The sequence below is a fragment of the Sus scrofa genome, chromosome 1, assembly GCF_054392235.1.
Source record: "Sus scrofa isolate SSC_HxYL_T2T_F1_AM1 chromosome 1, Sscrofa_HxYL_maternal_Yorkshire_Landrace_v2.0, whole genome shotgun sequence".
In the NCBI taxonomy this organism is placed as follows: domain Eukaryota; kingdom Metazoa; phylum Chordata; class Mammalia; order Artiodactyla; family Suidae; genus Sus; species Sus scrofa.
This window is the reverse complement of record NC_139383.1, coordinates 194,622,404-194,645,471: the sequence shown is the minus strand read 5'-3', so window position 1 is coordinate 194,645,471 and position 23,068 is coordinate 194,622,404. Positions and strand designations below refer to the sequence as shown.

General features: G+C 38.8%; 1 protein-coding gene across 2 annotated transcripts; it reads left to right on the top strand.

Moving 5' to 3' along the window:
- Positions 1-4,123: 4,123 nt before the first annotated feature.
- CNIH1 (cornichon family AMPA receptor auxiliary protein 1) lies at positions 4,124-22,001 on the top strand. Of its 2 annotated transcripts, XM_085023634.1 has the most exons (6): positions 4,124-4,250; positions 9,370-9,438; positions 9,687-9,734; positions 13,554-13,666; positions 14,995-15,138; positions 17,434-22,001. In XM_085023634.1, the coding sequence occupies exons 1-6, from the start codon at positions 4,170-4,172 to the stop codon at positions 17,459-17,461; spliced, it is 483 nt and encodes a 160-aa protein (XP_084879760.1). In that variant the 5' UTR covers positions 4,124-4,169; the 3' UTR covers positions 17,462-22,001. The 2 variants fall into 2 exon arrangements, with proteins under 2 accessions (XP_084879760.1, NP_001230454.1); NM_001243525.1 differs by lacking the exon at positions 9,687-9,734 and having other exon boundaries at positions 4,135-4,250; positions 17,434-18,435.
- Positions 22,002-23,068: the final 1,067 nt, after the last annotated feature.

Genomic DNA, 23,068 nt, shown 5'->3' with positions numbered 1-23,068 from the left:
GAGACGGGGAGAGGGAGAGAGTGAGTGATTGAGCATATGATTAATATTTCTTTGCAATATCATCCAGGCCCATCCATCTATACAAATAGGAGTGGGAACTTAATTCATTATGTACCACAAAATAACTCCCATGAACTGAAAGGGTTGATGCAACTTCTAAAGAATACTGAGAATTGTTTGCGCTTATTGCTCAGAATGGTCCTCCAAAATGTCAAGCAAACCCATTATTTTCCTCACCAATGTCCTTGTCTATGGTTGGTTGATCTAATCAACCATTTGCCTTCATTAAAGTGGGTGTATTTGATAACCGATTACAGTTGTGTAACATTGTCTTGAAGCAGTGCTGTCCAATAGAACTGTCTACGATGATGGACATTGTCTACGTTGTCCAACATGGTAGTTAGAAGCCACATGAGGCTATTGCGCACTTGAAATATAATCAATGTAGCTGGGAAATTGATTTTTTAGTTTAATTTTAGTCAATTTAAATAGCCATAAGTGACTAATGGCTCCTGTATTAGACAATGCAGATCTAAAGTTTACCTGTGTGCTCCAGTAAAATGTGAAGGGGGCTTCATACTGCCCATCTTCTGAGCAAATCAGCCAGCATTCTATCTGATATAGAATAAAGCTTTGTTGAGATACCTAAAATGCTACTCTTTTTTTTTTTTTTTGTCTTTTCTTGAGCCGCTCCCGAGGCATATAGAGGTTTCCAGGGGTTGAATCAGAGCTGTAGCCACTGGCCTACGCCACAGCCACAGCAACACCAGATCTGAGCCGCATCTGTGACCTACACCACAGCTCACAGCAACGCCGGATCCTCAACCCACTGAGCAAGGCCAGGGATCAAACCTGAAACCTCATGGCTCCTAGTTGGATTCGTTAACCACTGTGCCATGACGGGAACTCCTAAAATGCTACTCTTGAATGAAGTGGAGGTGGGGTCTAGGTAACAGCAGTAATGGGGGCTGGTGCAGACAAAATTTCTCTTGGCAGTTTTTCCCACTTTCTCAGGTAGCTTGTCCCTTCTAGAATTAAAGGTTAGTCCTTAGGAGTCAGTTTTACTTTGTGAGATATTATGCTGGACAGTGTTAGCAGGCAAGGGAAAGATACATTTCAATTATTGATCTGAAATAGACTGCCAGGTATTTTTCCAGCAAAGATAGTCTTACTCCAGAGAACTGAAATTCGGGATCTGCAATGATGGTGAGCCACGTGCAAGCCCCCCAAAAGGCAAGGGAAAAATAACAGTTTTTTTTTGGGGGGGGCACACAGAAGTTCCTCAGTCAGGGATTGAACCGGTGCCACAGCAGCTACCTGAGCCATAGCAATGATGATGCCAGATCCTTAACCTCTAGGCCACCGGGGAACTCCAGAAGAACAATTTTACAGAACAGAAAAGGAAGTTGGGAGAACTCTGGCAAACAAAGAGCCTGCGGCTTTTCATTGGCTGAGTTCTGGCCAGGAAAGGACTTTCTTCTTCCTGTTGGGCTTTGTTATCATCAGAGGGTGTGAGAGTTCCACATTCTAGACTCCTGACCCTATTTAACTGAGGTTTCTGTTCATTAGTTTTTCATACAAGTGAAGCTGGAGAATAACATGTTGCCAAAACGTGGGACTTAGAGGTACAGGATGATGAAACATCATTCTCCAAAGTGTAGATGGGATTCATTTATAAGAAGGTGACTGGATCTAATGGTTTGGCTGGGACAATTCCTTGCAAACTCTTGTTTCCCTGACACCAGGAAACTGCATCTGCCTTCATTAGTTTATGAGTTCTTCTGGACAAACATTGCCCAATGCTGTATTTGCCACACTCTGCGGCCTACAGTACTCAGTACATCTTCTTTGACATCTTCCTTTCTCTAGCCACTGCTTCCAGTCAATCAAGTCCTGCAGAGCTTAGCTCCTAAACATTATCAAATATATTCCAGCTTCCACAGCTTTAGTCAGAGCCACAGCAACTTTTACCTGGATTATTGCTATGGGCTCCTTGCTCCCAATTTCACACCTCATTAATCAGGGTCATTCTGTATCACTGGGCAGATTATGCACACTGCAAGGGCTGACTGGCCAAGGAGGTTAGTGGGGAGGAGGCAGTGAAGTATTATCTGCATTCTTGTGTCCTGGTGCAGAGCTCTGTTTATCTGGAGAGATACTTTTGTAATTTGTATAAAGTTGCCCATAATTTTGAAGGTATAGACCTGTGCTATCTAAGCCAGTAGCCACTAGCCACATGTAGCTCTATAAATTTTAATTGATTGAAAAAAAGAGTAGCCAAAAAAAAAAAAAAAAAAAAAGGCAGAAAAAAAGCTGCACTTGCAATGCAGCAGCTAATACTACTGAGTTCAGTTCCTCAGTCATACTAACCACATTACAAGAGCTCAATAGCCACATGTGACTTTTGGCTACTATACTGAACAGTGCTGATAAAAAAATATTTCCACTATTGGAGTTCCCGTCGTGGCTCAGTGGTTAATGAATCTGACTAGGAACCATGAGGTTGCGGGTTCGATCCCTGGCCTTACTCAGTGGGTTAAAGATACTGTGTTGCCGTGAGCTGTGGTGTAGGTTGCAGACGTGGCTCGGATCCTGCGTTGTTGTGTCTCTGGCGTAGCCCGGGGGCTACAGCTCCGATTCGACCCCTAGCCTGGGAACCTCCATGTGCCACAGGAGCAGCCCAGGAAATAGCAGAAAGACTAAAAAAAAAAAAAAAAAAAAAAAAAGGAAAATTTCCACTATTGCAGAAAGTTCTGTTGGACAGTCCTGGAAAGACTCTGCTTCTAAACCATTTTCTACACAATTTGCTGGTGTGAGAGATCTTTAATGCAAAGCCATTAAAGATCTTGCTTAAAAACCTTCACTGATTTCCGCTTCCATCAGCTACAATCATTTAGCAGGTGGTGAGTCAATTTTGTGGGTCACAAAGAACATTAAAAACAACACAGCAAAAAAGGATGGGGGGCAAGTACTCATGGATCCTTAGCATTGTTTTGTGAAAAAAAAAATTTTTTTTTTCATCTTTTTAGTGTCACCCCCTAGGCATATGGAAGTTCCCAGGTTAGGGGTCGAATTGGAGCTGCAGCTGTCGGCCCACACCACAGTCACGGCAATGCAGGATCCAAGCGACATCAGCTCACGGTAACGATGGATCCTGCCAGGGATCCAGCCTGCATCCTCATGGATACTAGTCAGGTTCTTAACACACTGAGCCACAATGGGAACTCCTGTCTTGTGAAATTTTTGATTGTTAAATATCTATTTCTTTGTCTTGATATCCAGATGCCCATCTCTCTATAATTCAATGTGTAGGTCATGTTCTGCTGTGTTGCAATGAAAAAGTCTAATTGCGAATGGTGAGTAAAACAGATTGAAAAACATGGGCTTATGGGATATGAAGTCTGAGCTCCTTAACCAGGCATTTAAGCAAAGCCCTCTATGATCTAAACCTTTGATGACTCCTGGAGTCTAACACTCCACACTGCCTTGGCGGTTTCACCTAAGACCTGAACTTTTTTCTTCTTCATCTCTGTGCATATGCTCATATTAAACCTTCTTCTTGGACAGCTGATCCTACCTATCTTTGCCTGGACAACTTCTGCTCAGCTTGGGAAATTTCTACTTCATGGATCTTTCCCTGAACATTCCAGGGTGGGCTGGGTAGCCTTTTCAAACCTTTCATAACATGCTGCCGACTTCCGTTAACAGGGTTATAATTCTGTAATGACTTATTATTTATGTATTAATTTCTGGCACTATGCTAACTTCTTTCAGTGCAAGTATTATTTTACTCATCTTTGTATCTCAGAGAAGGACAGTACCTGGGAAATATTAGGCACTCTTGTGAAGAAATACTTGTTCAAAGAATAAACGAGCGAAGTAGTCCAAAGAAATCAACTCGCTATATTTTAATCTTTTAGGGTTGGGGTTAGGGTTAGGGTTAGGTGGACCCTGTCTAACACTGTGCAAGGCCGACTCCGGCCATCGGAGGGCGCCTTCCTCCGAAGCTGGTGCGCAAGCGCACTAGGAGGGCGGGCGCCGCGGCGGTGGCGGCGGCAGCGGCGGCGGCGGTGAGGGCTGTGGCCGCGGGAAGTGAATGGTTTTACCCAGAGGGCCCTGCGCCGCTTTTCTCCGCTGGCGCCGGCGCTGCTCCCTGCTCCTCCCCGGCCATGGCGTTCACGTTCGCGGCCTTCTGTTACATGCTGGCGCTGCTGCTTACTGCAGCGCTCATCTTCTTCGCCATTTGGCACGTGAGTAGCCAGTGCCGGGGGAAGGGGGCGGGGTGGCGGCGCAGGCTCTTCTCGCTCCGGGCCCGTGGTCGGGGCGGCCACGGCCCCCGGAGGTCCGCACGGCTGGGGATGGGGCCAGGCCGGGGCGGTACAGGCCGCGCGCGCAGGGGTCTGCGCGCCCTCCGTCCGCGGGCCGGGGGCTCCAGGTCCAGGAGGAGCCGAGGCCTCTGTTGTTTGGCTGGCTGCCTGCGCCCTCTGTGTCCCAGCGCAGGCCTCGCGCGCCGTTACTCCTTCCCCGCCGGGTGGGGCAGCCGCGGTCCCTACGGGCCCTGCGGGACAGTGCTTTGCTGGCCGGCTCGGCATCCCTGCTTTCCCACATCTCTCGGGAGAATGTCAAGAGCGCGGAGAGGCGTGCTACGTATTTAGAGGGGATGAAGCTTGCCGAATTATTGTTATTTAATGCCGGTTGCCTTTGTTTTCGGGAATTCACGGGAGTATGGCCCAAGTGAGATACTTACAACCCACTTTAGATAAATTTCGAACTCTCCTTGTCAGCACTTGGGTGCTCTTCCAGCAAAACATCCCCTCTCTCCGCCCCCAGATTCTTGTTTCCTGGTGAACTTGGATGGAGGTTGAATTGATCACTTTGTTCTCTGCATCACCGAACTTTCCCCCTAAATCATACTTTGACAGTTTCTCGAAAGACCTTTTTCCTAGCCACTTCTGTATTCGGAGTAACTTGATTTAGTAGAGGTAGTTTTAATTTGATTTTGAAAACGTTCAGAAACCGTAAGCTTCTCTAGGACTTTTGTTTTATTTATTTTTTAAACTCACGTTATGTTGCAGGACAGAAATGCAACCTTACTGGGAACAAGTAAATTCCCTGTGAAATAGTTCTACAATAAATGTTTAAGGGATCCTGTTTCTCTAACGCAAAGTTAGAAGTAACCTTTTGGAAATCATTCATTAAAAAATGTATCTTACGGGGGAAAAATATAATTGTAATGTATACATGTAAGGATAACCTGACCCCCTTGCTGTACAGTGGGAAAAAAAAAATGTATCTTACATTTGTTCTGCCCTCCATATTCTACTACCTTCTGGAATATTGGTCTTAATTTGAATGATTGAGCATGTTCACGCTCATGAACATTTTAAGTCAGGTTTCATCATGCCCATAACAAGGATTTGTTAATGGAACATAGGCAGAGTGATTTAAATGACAGCAGCATCTTGTGCAAAAAAAACACTCAAATCCATTCCCTTTTGCTAAAGAGTATGATTACATTTATAATTATTTAAAACTGCACTGTTTGTGTGGTGGGGAATGCTTATGTGGGCTGTTAAGTAACTGCTCCCTCAAAATGCTTGTCAGTAGGAACTAATAACTTGAGCATTTTAGGCTCTTCTTTGGTGGAATAAAGACAATAAGATAATTGGGGATGCAAACTAGCTCTGCCTTAATAAGCCTCTGATGAAACTGAAATGTGTGGTTCCTTGCCGTCTGTAGATGAGGATGTAATACTTCTTACTTGATGGGTACTCTTTGTTTTTGGAGCTGATGGGGATTCTTAAGAGTCATGAATGGCTTACATTTTGAAGTAGGTTGTGTTTGGCTTAAGGAAAACCTGAACTGCATTTTTTAAAAAAGGGGTTATTTAGTTTCATCTTTGAAGTGAATGTGTGTCTGAGTGAAGTAGGTAATTTTAAGCCCTATTAGAGTTAAAATTTTCTTCAGGGATGAGTGGAGAGCTTTTATCCTTAGGGATTTCTCAGTTCAGAGGATTATGCATCCTTTGGGAACAAATGGAAAATTCTAAATAAAGATATAGCTTCAATTTTTCTATTAACTATGTAATCTTCAGTTTATTTTCTTAGGTAGTTTAAGTATCTGTCAGAAGACTCATTTGGAAATTTCAAGTATAATTTAAAAAAAAAAATCCCCTTTAAGGAGTTCCCACTGTGGTATATTGGGATTGGTGGTGTCTCTGCAGTGCCAGGATGCATGTTCAATCCCCAGCCCAGCACAGTGGGTTAAAGGATCTGGCGTTGCTGCATGTTCGGCATAGGTCGCAACTGTGGCTCCACATCTGATCCCTGGCTGGGGGAACTGCATATGACAAAGGGCAGCCAAAGAAGAAGAAAAAAAAAAGACCAACACAAAAAAATCCTCTTTAAGTTAATCATGGTATAGAGGATTTTTTTTTTTATGCTGATGGTTTAGGCCTAATTCGTGTGATTGATGCTTTTTGGAGAATATAGAATTGGGAGAATATATTTGTTGGAAAGCTTAAAAATGCAGAAATCATTCCCTAAAGTCCTTCATTGAATTTAAATGTATCTTGAATTATGTAGTTTGCTATCTTTAGGGATTTAATTATTTTTATTGTTTTTGCACTTTTGTGGAAAATTTTGTGAACATCTTTGTCCAGACATATAGTCACAAAAGATTTGAAAACCACTAGTTTTCAAAGAATTTTTGCAGAAGAGTTTTGAAAACTCTAGCTTATAGCACTCAAATAGAAACCCATTCAGCAACATGTAAATTAAAAGATCCTTTGAAATCACCCAAAGAAAATGTCCAGTCAAAAAAAAGTTAAAGCACAAGTTTTGTACTATGCTATTAAATTGGATCTTGCCAAATACAATAGGCAAGTAATTGCATTTGCAATCACGGCCGTTGTCTTAAAGGTTATTACTCAAATGCACTGGCAGTGCATCACAGCTGATGTCACGTAATTGACTAGTAATGTCCATAATTAATTAGAAATTAGTATCTTCTAATTGCACATTTATATATATATATATATATTTTCTTTTTCTTTTTTCTTTTTGTCTTTTCTAGGGCTGCTCTCGCGGCATATGGAGGTTCCCAGGCTAGGGGTCTAATCAGAGCTGTGGCCGCCGGCCTACGCCAGAACCACAACAGCTCGGGGTCTGAGCTGTGTCTGTGACCTACACCACAGCTCACGGCAGTGCTGGATCCTTAACCCACTGAGCAGGGCCAGGGATTGAACCTGCACCCTCATGGATCCTGGTTGAATTTGTTAGTTGATGAGCCACAAAGGGAACTCCATGTGTTAGGGATAATTAGCAAAGGAAAATGCTTTTTGGTGAGTTACAAACTTTTTTTTTTTAAGCATAGAGCTATTTTTTTCCCTTTTTTTCTTTATTCGCTCCTTTCATTCAGTAAATACTGATTGAACACTAGGTATATGCCAAGGCACTATTCTACACCGGGACATAGATAGCGGTAAACATGGCAATAATCTTTGCTTTCATGGAGGTTACATTTTAATGTTTAATTATTTTCCTTCTTTTTCTTTTTCATTAGAATTTCTAATTAGGTCAGGTTGATGAATTTTATACAATTCTAGAAATTAAAAAAAAACCTCATCTTTTTATGAAGCTAAGAATTTTAACAGGGAAGTAAAGCAACATATTAAAAGCTAGAAATATATGACTTCATTGATTATTGGTAATACTGAGTAGCAGTGTCTCATGTATAAAAACTTTAGTCCTAACCCACCAGATGAAGGGCAGATAAATTCTCTGACCCTTGAGTGGCAAATGATCACAACTAAAATAGCTTCCCCATAAACTTGGTGCCTTTGGCTTCTTATATTGACACTCAACACCACAAAGTGTTACCCCTATTTTATTTTTAGTGCATTTTGATTTTGAAGTTCTGTATTCAGTGATCCTAAATGTTAAAGCCACAGTTTTTCTTAGAGTGTGGAAAGAAACATTTTTTTTCTTTCTTTCTTTTTCATTTTTGGCCACACCTGTAGCATGCAGAAGTTCCTGGGCCAGGAATTGAACCTGAGCCACAGCTGTGATCTGAGCTGCAGCAGTGACAGTGCTGGGTCCTCAATCCACTGAGTCACAAGAGAACTCCAAAAAACATTCTTGATTCTTGCCAATTTTTTTAATGGTATTATTTTTAGTATTTATTTACTTATATACTGAAGTGTAGTTGATTTACTTGTGCCATGCATTTTAAGTGAATGAGATCTGTCTCCCTTTATTACATTTATAACTGTTTCAGTCATCACCCCATGAGAAGCTGGTCTTACCTGGGCGTACCTGTCTTCAGTCTTTAGTTTGGTGATCAAATGAAAGAACCTATATGTGGTAGGAATGTGCAGAGGACTCGAAAGTAGGTCAGATTGATTACTTTTGCAGTGGCCTTGAACAGGGCTGCTCTTGCCTATGTGATGCCTTAAGGGGAATTCGAATAGGTGACTTTTGAGGCAGAAGAATTAGAAAAGTCCTCCCTCTTGAATACATACAGCCCCTGGGTGCAGAGTCTATGTCAGGGTGCCAGGCAGCAGGAACACATGATGGCTTTGGGCTCCCACCGGGCCTTTTGTCCTGTGCAGAAACTGCACTACTGTGTAGTGGTCTTGGCCTTGAACTTTAATAATCTCTTAGTGTTCCCCTGTTCTGAGGCCATGTCTTGAATTTCTAGATGACGCAGGACTTTGAAATGTATGTGTTTGGGCACAAATGGAACAAATTGAAGCATTCGAGTTCCTTTCTAGAGTCCCACTGAATAGTGTGACAAAGGAGGGACATGCACAGATGATTAAAAACACTTTACCTTGAAGGCACATAGTCTAGTGGGGGAAACACTAACTTGAACATAAATCCCCTTCTCCAGTATGAGAAGTGCCAGCCTGGTAGCCATTATGAAGCCATGTATTATGTGAGATTAGGCAGGCATGCAGTTATTTCTGCCCAAGGAAGTGAGGGAAACCTACAGGGAGGAGTTGACATAGGAAGAGTGTTTTTTAGGATAAAGAGGAGTTTCCATAAATAGTTATGGGTGGGGGAAAGATCATCTCAAGCAGAGAAAATCACTTGAGCAGAGGCATTGAAAAAATTGAAAATTGAAGTATTTATCTTAGTGATATTAGATCATTTTAGTGATAACACTATAAAAGTGTTCTCAGTTCTGTAAATGTGATTCTAGTTATTTATTAATTACCACATTGCGTTTACTATAAATTGGTACATATAAAGTTGGTACACTTCTGCTTTTGTCCTATTAACATTATTCTATTACTGCTTGATGGGGCAGGTTTATTGTGGCTTTTTATTAAAGTGAGAGGTCCTAACTATTTTATTTTTATTTTAGATTATAGCATTTGATGAGCTGAAGACTGATTACAAGAATCCTATAGACCAGTGTAATACCCTGAATCCTGTAAGTTATAATATAGGATTTTCCCCTAGATTTTTAAACTGTTTTTGGTTTTTAACTTAACATAATTTGAAAATGGCCAATATTCTCAGTAGCATGATATGTTATACTTTCTGAAGTAGGCAGAATTAAAAAAAAAAAATTTTTTTTCCTATTCCGCTTGACTATTCTGACTATTATTAATCTGCTGGTGATCTTGTCAGCTGTCATACTAACATTCTTCCAATCTGCTTTTTACATTGTCGCCAAAGACAGTTGAAAAGGTCAAAAAGATTAAAAGAGTCAAAATTGCATTAAAGGTGTGTACTGCTTTTTAGTTTAATGTTTTAATGCTATCATTTCATGGGGAGGGCAAGGGCATTTGTATTTGTAAAATGTTCTGTTCGGTGTGCTTGTTCATATGCCTGTTGAGGTTTATGATTTCATGAAATTTCACATTTTATGCAAATGTTTGCTTGCTGGCCCAGTCAAGTAGGGAAAGCTGTTAAATGCTCATGCATTTCAAAAAATATTATAGCCATAGGCACTTTGATATTAAATTATTTGGCGCAGTGTTTGAAAGTTGGCTAACCTAAAATGATTTCATAGGTGAGATTATTCTTGTTGTGATTTACCTTCAGGTAATCTGTAGGTGGAGTCTTTAGTACCTTATTTACTTTTGTCTTTGGTTTTGTCTATGCTGGGATTTATTTACTCTTTCATTGATGTTTATTTAGTGCCTATTAGGTGGATAGCTCTGTTGTTAGGCTCTAGAATCTTGCAATAATGCTGACCTTTGGATTCAGGTTAGAATTTTGTGGATTAACAATTGGTATACAAATGTCTACATAGTTACTTCTAATGTATAATCTACTCAAGTTTCTAAAACAGCCCTAAGTTCTGAGTTCTGCTCCACTTAGTTATAATGTGGCCCCATGGTGCTTAGGAGTTTTCTATATGTTTTTGACTTCATTTTGTTTACTCATTTAGGAAGATTCTCCTTTAGCCTGTAGGTTTGATTTTGCCTAACTGGTCAGAAACTGAAAAATTGTTTGTAAGAAAGCAGTGGGTATGTCTTCAAGAAATAGAATATAATAATTCATCTTTAAAAATTACTTAGTGAAGATGAAAACATGTACAGACTTTAGTTGTATAAAGGTATAAAGCACTAGCATGCTAGAGGGATTTTATTTGGAAAGGTTCTTTAAAGTTAGTTTGCTGCTTTATCCTTGTTTCTTTGATAAATAGGCCTGATGGAATAGATTCTTAGCTTGTCTTTAAAGAACTGCTACAGTAAGACTTGATGTGGGTACAATTAAAAGTATTATCTTACTGTTATTCTCCTCTTGTGAAGCAGCATATGAGATGAATCTGCTTTCTCACTGGAAAGTAATAATGTTCATTATAAAACATCTTAACTTACTGTTTGAACTAATTGTTACCAAGAAATTAAGCTGAAATTTCTTCTTTTGATGCCTATCTTCCTATCTTCTTTGGCTTTTCATTACTTCACATAACCAAATGATGATGAGGATGATAATAGCTGAAATCAAATGAGGGCTTTCCTGGGTGCCAGGCTCTATGCTACCATCTTTACCTGGTTTTTTTCATTTGGGTTCTCACGACAGTCCTGAGGTGGGTATATTATACTCATGAATAGGAGAGTACACTGAGGCTTGGTGAGGTTAAATCACTTTGCCAAAGGTCACACAGCCAAGGTAGAGTCAGAATTTGAACCCAGACAGCCTAATTTTTAAGCTCAGATTTCTAATTTGCTGTAAATTTCAGAGGAACTAATTTCATCTGAACATACAACATGTGATCTTTGGCTTTTTTTTTTAATGGAAAGAAATTTTCATTTGTGCTTGGGAATCCTAATGCTGCAGTGGATGGAAGGAAGTTTCATGACCAGCACAAGATGTGTTTTGACTAGGGTGCCGATAATTGGCTTAATAGCAGTGCATCTGACAGTTTTCCCTATTGAAAATTTGTTTTGACAATTCTGCCAAAGTATGGGGGAAGACAAATACTATTATTTTTAACGATGTGAACCTTAACTAGAGAATATTATGATTTGCATGTTTAAGTACTATCATTTCAGCCATATTTGCATGAGGCAGCCATTCTGGATACTAGTTTTTGATTAAATGTTGGTTCCTAAATGGAATAATAGGAAGTTCCCTTGTGGCTCAGTGGGTTAAGGATCCGGTGTTGCCGCAGCTGTGGCACTGGTCGCAGCTGTGGTATAGGTTCGATCCCTGGCTCAGGAACTTCCATAGGAGGAGGTAGGCAGGGCCAAAACAGACAAACAGAACGAAATGGAATCATTTTGTGCCACTTATGGGGAAATTTCGTCGTTAAAGAATGATTGAAGAAGATTGGTCTTTATGAGAAAAGCATAGGAAAATTTTCTGGACTAAAGTTTTGAGGAGAAGGGAGGGAGTGTGGCATTTGTTTCATATTAGAACCGGTAGAATTGCAGATTATCTTGATGATCACTCTTATTAAAGAATATTAAGACCAGTAGGGATCATGCTTTTGAAATTATTTTCTCCCCCATACCTTAGTCAGGAAGCGAAGGATGAAAACGTGGATGGTGATTTGTTTTGTATTGTTAGATCAGTTGGCTTTAGAGAGCTAAAATAGGTTTATTATATTTTAAAGAGAAGTCTCATAATTTAAACTAGTATTATAAATAGCAGCTCTAGTGGAACTCCTACACAATGTATATTTTTCTTGTTTGACCTGGTTGTAGTCTTTGTGTTTCAAGGGTTTTCCTAAGGAAATCCCTTTCTTGTTTTCCTGCAGATGTTTAATTTTGATTTTAATTAAATGCTGGCTTAACAGTTTGTGTTATTTGCATGTTTATATATATATATGTGAATTTGTCTTGTTATTATATTGCTTAAATTTGTAGAAAATATCTGGTTAGTGGTGTAGATTAATTGGTTTTACTGGGATTTTATTTAAAATGGTATTAATGTAAAACTTTGCTTTACAGCTTTGAATGGGAAAAGTAATTTGGGAATATTAGAAAATGGGCTTGAATAGTAGTATAATTGTATTATTTATTTCTGCAGCTATAGTTTCCCCTCAGAATAGATCTGATGATGTTGAGGATTCATATAATTTTAATTTGTACAATGCAGGCACATTTGAGAAAGCGGCTTTGCAGTTGTGATTTATAAGGAGCTCTTTGGCTGAAACTTGAAAGGTTTTGGTATTTTTACTTAACAGAGTCAGGCTGAGGTCTTTAGGATGAGAAAGACAATTTAAAGGAAAGCATGAACTCTTGGGCATTTTATAAAAAAGCATTTTGCTTGAACTAATTTTTCTTCGCTTACTACTACCTGCTATCAAAAGATGTATCGTGTCTTTTGAGTTCTGAGCTTCTTCTGGTCTGCTGTGTCCATAGCACTTTATGAGAGAAAGGAGGCTGAGAGAAACAGGGAGGTCATGTAGAGTGGGGGGAGCTTGGGAACTGGGAGAATTCCAATTTCATGGTTCAGATCTCAGTCTTTTCCCTCCTACATTGCAGAAAGTGCCTTATTTGCATCTGTGCATATTAATGTTCTTTCCCCCCTGACTGTGCTGAGATTATTGGCTGTTGGCTTTCCATTGAAAAATTACTTTTGTGGTAATGTGATGTGGTTTGCTAAATATTGTATATGTAGCATCCCTGGTTTCTGTTAAAAACTCTAAAAATGTGTAAGCTTCTAAAGGGGAGCTTGTTTTTGTGAATTTTTAAATACCATGTTGCATGTGAACAGATACTTTGTTTTTGTATTTTTTATCATTCTTAAGTGATGGAAAGAAAAAGTATTCGAAATGATGAGCAAATGACTGAACAATCTGGGTGGTAACTTTGTACAATTTTAATCTGTTGCCATAAGAATTTGGGTTTTAAATTTTAAGTTATCTTATTCTTTCAGTGTAAGCTATATTCTCTGGTCAGTTTGCTTGTAGTCCTGCTTTTGGTCAAAAGTTAGATATGGAAATAAAACTCAATAGCATCTTTCACTTCTGATTCAAAAAAACAGTGATTTTTCATTATGGAAACTTAGTTGCCACCTGCTTTCCTAATTAGCAGTTGACTTAATGACAAGGCATTTCGATAACTGGCTTATTTTTTCTTCCAGCTTGTCCTTCCAGAGTACCTCATCCATGCTTTCTTCTGTGTCATGTTTCTTTGTGCTGCAGAGTGGCTTACCTTGGGTCTCAATATGCCCCTCTTGGCATATCATATTTGGAGGTAATCTTTAGATACACTTCTAATACTTTTCCTAGTTAAATTTTAATTATGCTGTGTTGATATGGTTATCTTACATGCTAGTCACCTAAAAGAAAACTGAAAACTAGTTGGTGTTTATTTTTAAAGCCACATGGATGAAGAAATAGTTGGTTTTTTGTGGGTTTGTCTTTTGGGGGGCTGCACCTGTGGCATGTGGAAGTTCTTAGGCTGTAGGGGTCAAATTGGAGTTGCAGCTGCTGGCCTACACCACAGCCACAGCCATGCCAGATCCTAGCTGTGAGCCATGTTTTCGACCTACACCACATAGCTCATGGCAACACTGGATCCTTAACCCACTGAGCAAGGCCAGGGATTGAACCTGAGGACTCTCGGATACTAGTCTGGTTTGTTAATGCTGAGCCACCATAGAAACTCGAAGAAATAGCTATTTTAATACCTCTTTTGGAGCTTATGAGGTTTAAAGATTATTTTAAAAAATGAAGTATATCCAATATAAAAAAATTAAATTAAAAATTTTTGAAAAGAAAAAAAGTGAGGTATAATTTACAGTAATGTATGCATGTCTGAAGTGTACAGCTCAGTGGATTTTTACATGCATTGACACGTGAAATCACCGCCCAGGAGTCCCTTATGTGCCATGCCAGTGTGTTAGCCCTGTACCCTCCAGGAAAACCAGTGATCTCTTGCAGCTTAGTTTTGTCCATCTTTGGACTTCATGTAAATCAAAATGTATAGTCCATGTCTAACTTTCTCCATGTTTACATTATGACTTTAAATTTGGTTATTTATAAAAGATTCATATCATAATTTCTAAAAGTTATATCTGATCTATATAGTTTTTTGTTTTGGATAGGCATGCCAAAGTCTCATTGCCCTTGATTTTAGGAAATACATGTGGAAGAAGTACTTAGGAGTGAAGTGGTTTCACAACTGTAACTGTGTCTGAAATGGTACAGAAAAAAAATGTACACATATTTAGAGAGGACAGAAAAGGATAAAACCATGTGGTAAATGTGGACATTTGGAATATCTTTATGTTAAAATAAAAAGTTGAAAGAAGAAATCTTACTTCCTTTCTACAGTTACTCTGTTTTCATAGATTTCTGAAAGTGTAGAGGAGACCAGATCTGACTTGTTTAACTGCACTGTTCTCTTTAGGGCTCCTATATTTTAAAGTGATAAAAGGAAAGAACTCCACCTAGAACTAAAAGTATGCTTCCCTATGTGGACCACCTCTCATTGTAACAGATAGTGAGAAGAAGAATGTTCTTTTCCATCCTGAAGCTTAGCTTCCTTTCTGAGTGGCTAATCAGCTGTGTTTATTACAGGTATATGAGTAGACCAGTGATGAGTGGACCAGGACTCTATGACCCTACAACCATCATGAATGCAGATATTCTAGCTTATTGTCAGAAAGAAGGATGGTGCAAATTAGCTTTTTATCTTCTAGCATTTTTTTACTACCTATATGGGTAAGTTAAAAAAAATATATGATTTCACTTTTCTGCTGCCTAAAACATTTGCAGCCTTTATAGTACGGACACCTTAAAACTCACTTGAAGAATAACTCATTGTCTTCAATGGTGGTAACTGGTAATGGTACCGTGCATGCCAGCAAATTCATACACATTGAATAAACTGGTACTTGTCAAGGCAGCCAACTGGTGTGCAGTCAGAGGCAGAAAGTTGGGTCAGGGATGCTGCTTCCATACTTTCAGAGTCAGTGAAGGATGATCCTTATTCCCTATGGCAGAGTCATGGCATTTAGAGGATATGGCTGTGTGAATTTGCAAAAAAGTTTTTGCTTGGCTTCAGTGTCTCTCTTGAGATTATATTTAATTTTTTCTTTATCATTCTTCATAAACTGTATGCTCTGCCTTTTACTGGTTGCATGATCCAAATGGGATGAATGAAAGAAACAGTTCTGTTGTACAGGATGGTGTAGTTATTGATTTCTTTCCCTTTATACTGTGATGGACTTATGTCATTGTTGCTTTAGGTCAGTTTCTTGACCTTGGTACTGTTGATACGTTGGGTAGGATAAATCTTTGTTGTGAGCAGCTGTTCTGTGCACTGTAGGATGTTTAGCAGCATCCCTGGCCTCTACCCGCTAGGTGCCAGTAGCATCCCCCTGCTCCAGTCATAATAACCAGAAATGTCTCTATAGATGTTGCCAGATGCCCCCTATGGAGCCAAATCAGCCCCAGTTGAGAGCCACTGTTCTAGGTGTACTGTAGGTGGAGTAAAACGGCTGCTTATTAAAATGAGAAATAGACACTGGAAAATGTGAAGTTTAATTGTTGTTTAAACTATGTATACTTTTCTCATTTTTTTTTATATATATATTCAGCTAGGGAGGACTTTTCCACCTGATTGTCAAAATATGAAGAAAATTAATTGTACTAGATGAAATTATTGTAGTAATTAAGTTTCTGTTCCCTTTCCTTTTCCCCATTACTTGAAAACGTGATCAGTATTAACTGGTAGGCTTATATTCCTATTTCTTGTTTACATCATAGAAATTTCCATTATGGAAAGGATGAAGTCCTAGGCTGAAATTTATGAAAAATGTATTTTTATGCTTTTAGAGGTTATGATTGTGAAAAATGAATGTCCTTTATGTGTATCTGCACACATTCATACATGAAACAAAGATAGGGAAAAAGTTCTCAAAAGTGAAATTCCATGTTGTCCTTTTAACTTCTGTTAATTTTATTATTTAAGTTTCTATAGTAATTGGAACAGTGCTGGCATATAGGATGCACTTAAAGCATATGTGTTGAAAGAAAACGAATGATTGAATAAATGATAAAATTGGAGATGTGGAATTGTGGGAAAATGTTCACCAGGAGATGGTGGCACTACATCATTCATTTCTGGGTTTTTTTTTTTTTTTTTTTTTTTTTTGTCTTTTTTTTTAGGGCTGCACCTGTGGCACATGGAGGTTCCCAGGCTAGGGGTTGAATCTGAGCTGCCTCTGTGACCTACACCACAGCTCATGGCAGCACCCGATCCTTAATCTGCTGAGCAAGGCCAGGGATCGAAGCCGTATCCTTATGGATACTAGTTGGATTCGTTACCACTGAGCCACAATGGGAACTCCCTCATTTCTGTTTTAAATTGTCTATCACGTTTGCTCACCTCATTGCTTTATATTTCCATTTGGACAGTCATGCTTTTGAACCATGGCTGTCCTACATTGCTCTTCATGTAGGCTTGCCCAGCAGTCCTTAAGCCTAAATCACATGGTTATTGCTTTTTATTTTGGTTATTGGTCCCCTTAGCTTTTTTAACCTTGCTGCTGTTGCCTAGAGCTTTTTTCTAGTGGGAAAGTTCCTTTCATTGGTCATTCCTGTCTGTAAGATGGGATGATGATGGTACCTACCCTACCTCTTAGGATCCCAGAAGGTCTGGCATGAAGTAAGCCCTTGGAGATGCTCACTCCTATTCTTAGACACAGCTCTGGAGCAGTGTGCTGTTTTGGATTGCTTCTTTAAGCTCTGATCCCCCATTAAGCTTTCAGCTGTGCCGTTCTACTTGCTAAAATTGGAAAGGAAATAGGGGACAGCTACAGCACATGCACTGAGCCAGCCTACCTTAGGCAAAAGTCCATAAATGCAGATTAAAATCGCATTGTGAACTTGTCATTGATTTTTCCATTTTCTGTGATGGTGTGATACCGTGAACTAGTTTGCTGTATAAAGCAGACTCAACTTTTTTATAATTAGGAATGTTTGAATTAATAATAGCGTTTTTCTTCTTTTCAGCATGATCTATGTTTTGGTGAGCTCTTAGAACAACACTCAGAAGAATTGGTCCAGTTAAGTGCATGCAAAAAGCCACCAAATGAAGGGATTCTATCCAGCAAGATCCTGTTTCCAAGAGTAGCCTATGGAATCTGATCAGTTACTTTAAAAAATGACTCCTTATTTTTTAAATGTTTCCACATTTTTTGCTTGTGGAAAGACTGTTTTCATATGTTATACTCGGATAAAGAATTTAAATGGAATTACATATAAATTAATATAAAATGATACCTCTGGTGTGGACAGGTTTGAACTTGCACTCCTTAAGGAACAGCCATAATCCCTTGAATGATTGCATTAATTATTGACTGTCTTTAGTCCATTGGAAGCTTTTGTTTTTAGGAACTTATAGGGCTCATTTTGGTTTTACTGAAATGCCATTTAATTATAAATTAGCTGTAGATATCAGGTGCTTCTGATGAACTGAAAATATATATCTGACCTGTGGGAAACTTCGGGTTTCCGCATCTATCATGTAGGTGATTATATATGGATAAATTAAAAAAAAAATGAGTGGGGTTTTTTCCCCCTTAGACTTGAAATATTATTCCTATATTGCATGAATGAGAGATTTCCATATTTCCACCAGAGTAATATACTTGCTTTAATTCTTAAGCATAATTGAACAAGATACAAAAATATATGCTGACTTACTTGTGAAGAATGCATTTAAAGCTTTTTAAATGTGTTTTAATTTGTGAGACATTACTTATTAAGAAGTTGGTAATAACTACACATAATTGTTCTAATCTGGTGGTAAAGGTATTCTTAAGAATTTGCAAGTACTTTAGATTTTCAAAACTGAATGAGAGAGAACATTGTATAACCGTCCTGCTGTTCCTTTAGTGCAATACAATAAAACTCTGAAATTAAGACTTATTTTCAGTGCATTGTTTTAAAGATTACAAATAGCTATTTCTTAAACTTGCTTATTCCAAATAAAGACATCACTGTCAGTTTTTTAAAAAGATAATAGAGTGTTACATTGTGGGTTTATTTTTGTTTTTAAATACCATGCTTGGATCTGAGAAGGGTGATTTTTTTTTTTTTTTAAATGGTTAAGTACATCCCACCCTCTTGTCACTTGGCAAAATTCATAAACACTAATGACACAGCATCTTCATTTTTCTTACCACTTTAAAAAATTATTGTGAAACTTAAAATGTTTAAAATATTTTTTTTCCTTTTTGAAACAGCAGGTTTTAAGGTTAAATGACTTAAAATTTGTTGCTTTTTTTTTTTTTTGCTGCTGCTAAGGCAGGTACATGATGGCTTGCATGTTTTCGTAAGCATTCTTGTGCTTTATTTAGAATGAGGAAGTTGAGGCAATTGACAACAGTGTAAGTAGTTCAAAGTTTCTTAAAAGATCAAAGAAAGAAAACTACTGTATATACAAATTTCACATAATGATCAAGGGAGTTTATGGATGTGTTTATGGAAGTCTTACACCAAGTACCCCTTGAATTAGATGTTTTATTCTCTACTAGTGAAAAAATGCTTTCCACCTTTGGGGGAGTGGCTGTTACTGATAGGGTAATGGAGGTGAACATGTTGAAGGAGGAGGTAGAACCAGAGGAGTGAGGGTAGGTAGTCAAACGTTTCATGAGAGAAGCTTGAAAGCCCCTGTATTTTGTGGTCTGGAGGAGACCTGGAAGGATCTGACTGTTCATCAGTTCATGCAGCATATTGTTTATTGAGCCCTTGCTAGCACTGAGGACTCACAGTCTGAGTATAAGCAAACATTTAGTTTCTTTTCCACCCACTTGTACTAGTGTTGCACCCCTCTTCTTGTTCACAAGTACTTTGATCATGAGAGACCTGGCTAAGCCTTCTAGGCTTCAGATAGGTTTTGTGGGGCAGCTGTTTCTTCATTCCTGTCAAAGTATTTTCATGAGCTCCTGCTGTCTTCTGAGTTTTAACAAACATCCCTTTATTCTCCAGGATTAATAATGCCAGGTGTACTGGTTGGAATTTGTGGAAGCACCTTTCTCATGCTTCAGAAATTAGATATGTAGTTGTTAGCTGATTCCTCAGAGGTGACTGACAGTGAGATTCACCCACCTCAGTGGTAGGTTGTTAGTTCCTAGGCATGTAAGTGATTAGAAGATTGGGTACCCGGATGCTGTCCTAATACCTACTTATCTTTACCTTTGCCAGTGTTTTATGAAATTAAGTCACTTAGAAGAGAAAGCAGAAACATAATATTTGTATTTGACAGTAAGCAGCTGGCTCTTTTCCTTGCTCTGAATTTGATTTGTTCCTCCTGTTAATATGGTTTAGGTGGTCCTAGCCCTGTTTCTCTTAGTCCTGTATGCCCAGCTGAAACATAGCCTGGGTCTGTAATCCTTTCCAATTTAGCCAGACTGCACCCTGGGCAGCCACAGTTGTTTATTTAGGAATTGTTTTTTCCCTTGTTAAAATTACTTTTGCTATACTGTGTTTTGATTGATCTTTAAGAGCTTTCCAACACTCTGAAACCATTAGTGTAGCATGATGTGGTTTATACCTGTATCAGCAACTCCTTGTTGCTGTTGGTACTACAGATTCTCCTACATTAAAGTCTTGATAACAAGTGTAGTCTATTTAGTATCTCTTCTATTAAGTAATAATAGTGTATCATGGCAGTATATCCCAGTAGTGCTAAGGAGGTATAGGGGTAGAAACTTTCCTGAATGCCCAAATCTGGATTTTATTAATAACGTCGGATGATTTTCGCAATATTTAACTGATACTTCCCACTCCCTATCCCAGAGTAAAGGAGAGTTAGGTCACAGGCTGCACATAAACTGCCAATTTGTTTGAAGTTTGAATTACTTTTCATAGGAAGGAGGTAGTTATAGGAAATGACCAATCTACTTTTGACATGTATCAGGTTTTACTACTAAAGCATTTGAGAAGCCACGTGGATTATGCCATGAATGGCCAGAACCTACCAGTCAAGTTCAGATAGCCAGATAATGGTCTTACACAGAGCAACAGAATGCATGGCAGTATGTGTCTTTTTAAAAGCCTGTTCAGTATGTTTCAGCTGAGGACCACTCATTTATTGTGACACTTAAAATGTTTAAAATTTTTTTTGTTGTTGTCTTTTAGCCTTTTTCTAGGGCCGCTCCCGCAGCATATGGAGCTTCCCAGGCTAGGGGTCCAATCAAAGCTGTAGACGCCGGCCTATGTCAGAGCCACAGCGCCGCATCTGAGACCTACACCACAGCTCACGGCAACACCGGATCCCTAACCCCCTGAGCAAGGCCAGGGATCGAACCTGCAACCTCATGGTTCCTAGTCGGGTTCATTAACCACTGCGCCACGAGGGGAACTCCAATGTTTAAAATATTTTTTAAACATGGAGCTTTGCTTTGCTCTGCAGATCAACAGTGTGTATTTTGAAAATTTGTCACATAATTGCATAGGAAAGAAATAGAGATGTAGATACATTTTGAAACTAGCAAATCACTTTCCTTGGTATAACACTTCTCTTTTCCCCCATATTATATATTTATGAACAGTATTCATGGATTATTATTGCCACAGTACTAAGAATGGCTTCTGTGGATTTCTTATACCTTGCAGGGGAGTGGGCTTTCATCTTAGGCGTGGTTACATTCTAGCAGTGTGATATGTCAAGCCCATGAAAATAACCTGTATTCAAAAGTATACATCCAATTTACTTATATCATGTAACACTCCAAATGTGCATCTTTCAGTTGTACAGTATAATTGTAAGAAGATTTGACAGCTAAAATATTTTAAAACAGCTCTTTCAAAGGGGAAAGATAAAAATATCAGTACCTTGTCCAACACTGTTCCTGAAAGTATCCATATTCATCCTTTGAGGAAGCTATCAACAATGTTAATCTCAAATAATTTAAGCTCTTTTGCTGAAATCAGGCATTGATCTCTGGTCAGACCAGCAGCTGATGAGTCTGGCACTAGTGTTACAGCTTAGCAGATGGTTCTGAACTAATATTCCGGGGTGGTGCCAAGGGAGAAAATGGAGTTCTGTTTCTGGATATGTCCAGTAGCTTTCTTAGAACAGTTTTACTTTGATTAAAATTAAGTTTTAAAGTTAAATGTCTACAAGGAGTAAACAACTCTGCTGCTTGTTCTGCTTGATTTTGGCAAATAGTATTAACCACGTATGGTGTTGTGTGGGATTTGAGTGAAGGTTTTACCTTACTTCAGTCTTACTAATGAACATGGTGGGAGATGAAGAGAACACCTAGACATGGAAAAGACTAAGTTAATTTTTAGAGTACAATGCTTTTCCTAAGTATAATAAACATTTGGTTACTATGTTTGTGTATTCTGGGGAGGAAAAATTTGAATAATGATGACTAGGTAGACCTTAAAACTACTAAGGGAGACACAGAATATAGTTAGCTGTCTATGCTCATGTTTTGTTAATCTAAGTTAACCTTAATGGTGCTGTACCACCGTCCAAAGACAATGCCCTTATGTTGTCCTCCCTTCTTAGAGACTGCTTGCTTTATTTTGCTTTTGTATATTTAATAAAAACTGTCTCAAATGTTTCCTTGTGTAATTTATGGATAATGGATGAGTCTGTGTGTTGATTCTCTTTCAGCAATATGTGTGACCTTATGTGTGACCAGGACTCTAGCTGGTCGCTGCCTCCCCCTCCTCTGTTGTTTTGAGGGCTGTCCTGCAGGTTAACCAGAGAAAATACTTTAACAAGAATGTTGGAATTTCATGTTATTAAACTTAATTGGATAATTATATTTGAGTAGTTATATCCCATATTTCTTTGTTATGGGATAATTGAGGTTTTTCCTTACATTTAGTATTAAAGTAGTTTTCAATGTGGAAGGCTTAATGAGCACTTTCAGTGGAAATTAAGAGATGCCTGTACTTTGGAAATTCAGTTGGTTATTAAAGGATTTAATTGGTCCATGCCAATATTTTTCCTCCACTGTCTTAATTATTCAAGCTCTACATTTATATTGGGAGAAAGCTAATATAAGATTTGATAATGTCAATTTCAGTGATTGTTTAATGGAATAATGTGATTTTAAATTGCATTTGGGGAGTTCCCATCGTGGCACAGTGGTTAATGAATCCGACTAGGAACCATGAGGTTGCGGGTTCGGTCCCTGCCCTTGCTCAGTGCGTTAACGATCCGGCGTTGCCGTGAGCTGTGGTGTAGGTTGCAGACGCGGCTTGGATCCCGCGTTGCTGTGGCTCTGGCGTAGGCCAGTGGCTACAGCTCCGATTAGACCCCTAGCCTGGGAACCTCCATATGCCGCGGGAGCGGCCCACAGAAATAGGAAAAAGACAAAAAATAAATAAATAAATAAATAAATTGCGTTTGGTTATAATACCAAAATCATGAGGAATATCAATCTTATTATAGCCTGTACTTAAAAGAAAAATAACTTTCTTGTTATAACTCTTGGCATTTATTATCTTGGGTAAGAAACCCCAGGGATGTGTGATTCTCCCATCTTCTTTAATAGTCTTATAAAATCTTAAGTTCTAGAAGCACTGTTTATATAAAAGTATTAAAATACTGATTTTAGGAGTTCCTGTCATGGCTTGCAGCAGAAACGAATCCGACTAGGAACCATGAGGTTGCGGGTGT

Excerpts from the sequence above, each read along its gene's own strand:
- CNIH1 (XM_085023634.1), top strand. The coding sequence starts at position 4,170 with ATGGCGTTCACGTTCGCGGCCTTCTGTTACATGCTGGCGCTGCTGCTT. Across the intron at positions 4,251-9,369 it reads TCTTCTTCGCCATTTGGCAC|ATTATAGCATTTGATGAGCT; the intron begins GTGAGTAGCCAG and ends TTTTTATTTTAG. Across the intron at positions 9,735-13,553 it reads GAGTCAAAATTGCATTAAAG|CTTGTCCTTCCAGAGTACCT; the intron begins GTGTGTACTGCT and ends TTTTTCTTCCAG.